The following is a 6,172-nucleotide window of genomic DNA, read 5'->3' on the forward strand; positions in this document are numbered from 1 at the left end:
CGGCCGGGACGGGACGGCGGCGCCCCGCTGGGCTCCTGCTGAGGCGTGAGCGGGCGATGCCGCTCGCCGCCGGGCGCCTGGCTCCCGGGGCGCGGCGGCTCTCGGCGGCGGGCACGGCCCCCACTGCCCCCTCGGGCGCCCCGAGAGCAGGTACGGGCGCGGGGGCGGCGCGGGGAGCGCGGGCTGGGGGCGCCGCTGCGGCGGGGAGGGTGTGCTGTCAGTCCGTGTGAACCCCGGGTTAAGACGCTGGCAGTCAGTGTGTTCCCCGGGTTAAGACGCTGGCAGTCCGTGTGTTCCCCGGGTTAAGATGCTGGCAGTCCGTGTGTTCCCCGGGTTAAGATGCTGGCAGTCCGTGTGAACCCGGGTTAAGACGCTGGCAGTCCGTGTGTTCCCCGGGTTAAGACGCTGGCAGTCCGTGTGTTCCCCGGGTTAAGATGCAGGAGCCGGGCAGCCGGGCGCGCCGTGGCCGTGGGACGGGCAGCGGGGACGGGATCGGGATCGTGCTGCCGGCGGCCGCCGGGGCGGAGGCGGCGGCCGCGACGGGCGGGGGATCGGGCGGAGAGCCCAGCGCTAGGGACCCGGGTTTGGGGAGCTCCCCGACGGGGCTTCCCCCGCAGCGGCTCCGCTGGCGCTTTCCGAGAGGAAAAGAAGGGAGGAGGAGGGGGGGGGTTTCCAGAGGAGTTGGGAAATCGCTGCCTTGCAGCTCCCCTTCCCCCCCAGCCTTCCGACCTGCTTTCGCTCTCCCCGTGCAGCCCCTGCTCCCGGCAGTGTTCACTGGGGATTTCTTCTTTCTCTCCTTACCTGTCTCAAAAGGTTTGACTGTAGGTACCAAAGCGGGGATCGACGGCGCATAAAGATGCTGAAGGGTGCTTGGTTGCTCAGTTTGTTAACAGTGGCTGGGATCTCGTGGACAGAGAGTCGCAAACCTGCCAAAGACATTTGCAGCAAGAGCCGCTGCCCTTGCGAGGAGAAGGAGAACGTGCTGAACATTAATTGTGAAAACAAGGGATTTACAACCGTCAGCCTCCTCCTGCCGCCCCCGTCCAAGATCTACCAGCTGTTTCTCAATGGGAACGCACTGACCCGCCTGTTCCCCAATGAGTTCGTCAACTATTCCAACGCCGTGACCCTGCACCTGGGCAACAACGACATGCAGGAGATCCGCACGGGGGCCTTCAGCGGCCTCCGCACCCTCAAGAGGCTGCACCTCAACAACAACAAGCTGGAAGTGCTGAAGGAAGACACCTTCCTGGGCTTGGAGAGTCTGGAGTACCTGCAGGCTGATTACAATTACATCAGTGCCATTGAAGCGGGGGCATTCAGCAAGCTGAACAAGCTCAAGGTGCTGATCCTCAATGACAACCTCCTGCTGTCCCTGCCCAGCAATGTCTTCCGCTTTGTGCTCCTCACTCACCTCGACCTGCGGGGCAACCGGCTGAAGATGATGCCTTTTGCTGGTGTGCTGGAGCACATTGGAGGCATCATGGAAATCCAGCTGGAGGAAAACCCTTGGAACTGCACCTGCGACTTGCTGCCACTCAAGGCCTGGCTAGACACCATCACCGTGTTTGTGGGCGAGATAGTCTGTGAAACCCCCTTCAGGCTTCATGGGAAAGATGTGACCCAGCTCACCAGGCAAGATCTCTGCCCTAGGAAAAGCTCCAGTGATTCAAACCAGAGGGAAAAACACCCTGTCCTCTCAGACCCACACATCTCAAGGCTATCGCCCACAGCCAACTCTGCCATCAATCCCACCAGGGCCCCAAAAGCCAGCCGGCCACCCAAAACTAGGAACCGCCCCACCCCCCGTGTCTCTGTGTCAAAAGACAGGCAAATATTTGGACCTATCATGGTTTACCAGACAAAGTCTCCTGTGCCCATCACCTGCCCAGCTGGCTGCATCTGTACGTCCCAGAGCTCAGACAATGGCCTAAATGTTAACTGCCAAGAGAAGAAGATAAGTAACATCTCTGATCTGCACCCCAGGCCAACCAGTCCAAAGAAACTTTACCTAACCAGTAACTATCTGCAAGTCATTTATAGAACCGATCTCACAGAGTACAGCTCGCTGGATTTGCTGCATCTAGGAAATAACAGAATTGCAGTGATACAAGAAGGTGCCTTTACAAACCTCACAAGTTTACGCAGACTTTACCTTAATGGCAACTACCTTGAGGTTCTGTACCGATCCATGTTTGAAGGGCTGCACAGCCTGCAATATCTCTACCTAGAGTACAATGTCATCAAGGAGATCCTGCCACGCACATTTGATGCTCTGAGCAATCTTCATCTGTTGTTCCTCAATAACAACCTGCTCAGATCCTTGCCTGATAATGTCTTTGGAGGCACTTCCCTCACCAGGCTCAACCTTAGGAACAACCATTTCTCATACCTGCCTGTGAGAGGAGTCTTGGACCAGCTCTCGGCTCTGATTCAGATAGACCTCCAAGAGAACCCTTGGGACTGCACGTGTGACATCCTGGGGCTGAGGAACTGGATAGAGAAAGTCACTGACCAGAACAACCAGCAGTCGAATCCCCCTGTAGTTATCAATGAAGTAATCTGCGAGTCTCCCACCAAGCACTCTGGAGAGCATCTGAAATTCCTGAGCAAAGAAGCCATCTGCCCAGAGAACCCCAACTTGTCAGATTCTTCTCTCCTCTCCATGAACCAGAACACTGATACCCCCCATGTCGGTGCCTCACCCAGCTCCTACCCAGAGTTACACACTGAAGTTCCGCTGTCTGTCCTAATTTTAGGCTTGCTGGTTGTGTTTATCCTGTCAGTTTGTTTTGGGGCAGGTCTGTTTGTCTTTGTCCTTAAGCGCCGGAAGGGGGTGCAGAGCATGCCCACCAGTGCCAACAATGTAGATATAAGTTCGTTTCAGCTCCAGTATGGGTCTTACAACACTGAGACCCACGATAAAACTGAAGGACATGTTTATAACTACATTCCCCCTCCTGTTGGACAGATGTGCCAAAACCCAATCTACATGCAAAAGGAAGGGGATCCAGTTGCCTATTACAGGAATCTCCATGAGTTCAGCTATAGCAGTCTCGACCACAAAAAAGAAGACCCCACCAGTCTTGCATTTACCATCAGTGCAGCTGAATTGCTGGAAAAGCAGTCCTCACCAAGGGAACCAGAGCTCCTGTATCAAAATATTGCAGAAAGGGTCAAGGAACTCCCCACCGGAGGATTAGTTCATTATAACTTTTGTACCTTACCCAAAAGGCAGTTTGCCCCTTCATATGAATCCAGACGCCAAAACCAGGACAGGATAAATAAAACTGTTTTATATGGAACTCCCAGGAAATATTTTGCAGAACAGTCTAAACCTGAGCATCCTTTACTCCAAGGAAAGCTACAAACAGAACCAGACTACCTCGAAGTTCTGGAAAAACAAACTGCAATCAGTCAGCTGTGAGGGGGGAGGTGGGAGACAAAAGAAATTTTTTTAAATGAGCTCAGCATCATATTTCTTTGAGTCTGAACTCAGTGCTGATGTCATCAGTCGCATTCCCAACATTTCCACTTTTTTAAAATTAGAGAAGGAATGAGAGAGAAAAGGAACCCTTGCAGCATAGCAGGGATGTGGTGTTGCTTTTACAATGTTCCCTTTAAGTTATTTCTATATCTCTCTCCTTTTGACCCTTCTCTAGGAACTGTCATTGCAAATGCAAATGTATCTTTCTGAAATAGATCTTGCATAATTTTTTTTGATTTTGAAGGAAATGAGGAAGGGGTCTTTGGGATTTCTGGTTTTTTTTTTCTTTTCATTTCAAAATGGAAACTTAATGTATTATGTAGAAGATCTCCAAAGATCTTTTTTTCCTGGACTATGACTTTCTTTTGTAAATAATAATATACAGTACTGCTGTTTCAATTACCAACTATAGCCACTGGGCGTCACTTTTTTGTGTTAAAGTGCCTTTGCACTTTAAGTACATTATTACTTAATTGTTGCTCTTAGCTTTGATAAATTGAACCTATTTTAATGTGTTGTATTTTTGAAATTAAAAAAAAAATTGTAAAATAGATCTATATGTCAGCTGCATTAAATCAGAAGGTTTGATTTATAGGAAAGCTGCCCTTCTTTAAATGACTCTAGTTCTAGGACCTTACACACTCAAATGTAAATTATTGGGGTGTTTTTTCCCTCTAGGTTTGTTTAGAGTGACTCACAGAAATAAACTGAGAGGATTTAGCAATGGACTAGAGGTTATCAAATGCCTCAGCCGGGAATAACAGCTCATTAATAAAAGATGTTTAACACAATGTCATAGTGAACTGAACAATTAATGTCCTTCTTAATACATTGCATTGCAGCTCTAACACAGTAATGTTCAATGGCTTAAGATTATTTTCATACTTAACAGAACATTACTCATAATATTTTATGCATTGGATTAGGTATTTTTATACATTTTGGGACAGAGTTTATATTTGTAACTTTTTGGACTGAAATTAACATGTCCTCTTCTTGCCAGATACATATTTTTTTCATAAGCAGGGACACCAGCAGGGGTCATCCCACACCTCATTAAATTTATTAACATACAGGCAAATGAACCAATGCCAAAGGTAAAATTTGAACCCAGGACTCCAGAGTCCTCCAACTGAAATCAGTATGTGCATCCCACTAACTTTTGGTAGTCTGAATTCTGTCATTGTCTGTGCTTTTTGTCTCTAAAGCTGAAGTAATACCGCAATAATTCTAATCTGTTAGAGAAAAACACCTTTAAGTTCACTGTCTTAAATTTTATAAAATGTTTTAAGTTAACTTAATTCCATTCTCAGCACTGGTTTTCTTTAGCCCATCAGTGAACAAATGCAATGAGTCTTCTCCTTTCCCATTAACTCAGGCCTGTTTTGCTTCAAGCTTTATGTTATCACCTTCAATTTGCTTTTCCTTCATGGAGAATATTGAAACCATTTTTATTAACAAGTATACAGTCAAACTTTATTAAACCTTATTAGCTTCTAAATAATTTTTAGATGCAAACATTATTGTGCAATTTAAACAAACAGCCCTTATTTACAACAAAAACAGTTTTGTTTTGTCTGTTCTAAATCCTTATGCAACTGGGATGGTGATCTGCATATAAAGTAGGCCACGCTTTTCAATTCCTTATTAAAGCAATTGATGGGGTCTGAAAGAAGCACACTGTTTCCTTTTCATAAATAGGTTACTGCACATAATAATCCTTTATTATCATGCAGAGATTGAAGTGGCCTCTGCTGACTGATTTTTAGAGCTTTGCTATAGTTAATAATACAGTATCTACAACTTGGAGAAATTGTCAGCAATAGCATTTAAGCTATAAATAACTACAATCAATGTTGTTCTAATCAGGACTTTGCCAAAAGGAAGTTGCTTTATATTTAAGAGCTAAAGAGGCTTTGCATGTGTATTGCCAGATATCTGAGTCACTTAGTAAAATGTCTTCTAATGATTTATGTGACATCTGGGTACATTAATATGCTAACATGTCAATTCTTTATGTTTAGAATCCATAGCATCTATGGCTGTCCATTAGATCAGGTTTAAAATTGAAGTGCTATAATGAACTACTGAAGAATCAGTCTTCAAAATGGTCTCACATCAAGAGGGAGGTGAAATGGTATCACTTTAGTTGAACTTGGAACATTTGACTGGAATTACGTCCATCTTTGAGCAAGGTACTTGCTTGAAAGCTTCCAGTACTGACTGTCTTATTATGGCTCCTTCCCCTGGGTAATTAAAAGCATTTATTACTGAAACACTGAGAAAAGTATAAGTATTATTTTAAAGTTATTAACTCTTTCCAGGTACAAATTTAGTATTGCCTGCAGAACAAGTACCATGTTACATCTGGCAGCAGCTAGGATATTGTTATTAATTATTCTACAGTGAGCAAGAACCAATTACAAACATTTATTCCCTCAGAAAAAAAAGCTAATTTTTTCAACAGAAGTGTTTTCAGTGTTCTAGTGCTGGCAAACAACAAAGATAGGGAATTGATTGTTTTAGTAACATTATATTGTTTGGGTTTAGTTCTTTAGTCTCAGTACTTTGATGTTTGCTTTGGTGGCACAGCCATACTTTACAGAGCTTGCTGTTGCTTTACGTTTCCTTAGGTTTCCTAGTGGAATTTATTTAATGACTAGATTTTATTTTGCATCACCAGTA

General features: G+C 45.5%; 1 protein-coding gene across 1 annotated transcript; it reads left to right on the forward strand.

The window, feature by feature from the left end:
• Nucleotides 1–856: 856 nt before the first annotated feature.
• SLITRK2 (SLIT and NTRK like family member 2) lies at nt 857–4,399 on the forward strand. Its single transcript, XM_058814160.1, has one exon. The coding sequence runs from the start codon at nt 857–859 to the stop codon at nt 3,425–3,427; it is 2,571 nt and encodes an 856-aa protein (XP_058670143.1). The 3' UTR covers nt 3,428–4,399.
• Nucleotides 4,400–6,172: the final 1,773 nt, after the last annotated feature.

This window comes from Ammospiza caudacuta, chromosome 14 (genome assembly GCF_027887145.1).
Source record: "Ammospiza caudacuta isolate bAmmCau1 chromosome 14, bAmmCau1.pri, whole genome shotgun sequence".
NCBI lineage: Eukaryota > Metazoa > Chordata > Aves > Passeriformes > Passerellidae > Ammospiza > Ammospiza caudacuta.

Bases quoted from the DNA above. Each gene is read 5' to 3' on its own strand.
- SLITRK2 (XM_058814160.1), top strand. From the start codon at position 857: ATGCTGAAGGGTGCTTGGTTGCTCAGTTTGTTAACAGTGGCTGGGATC.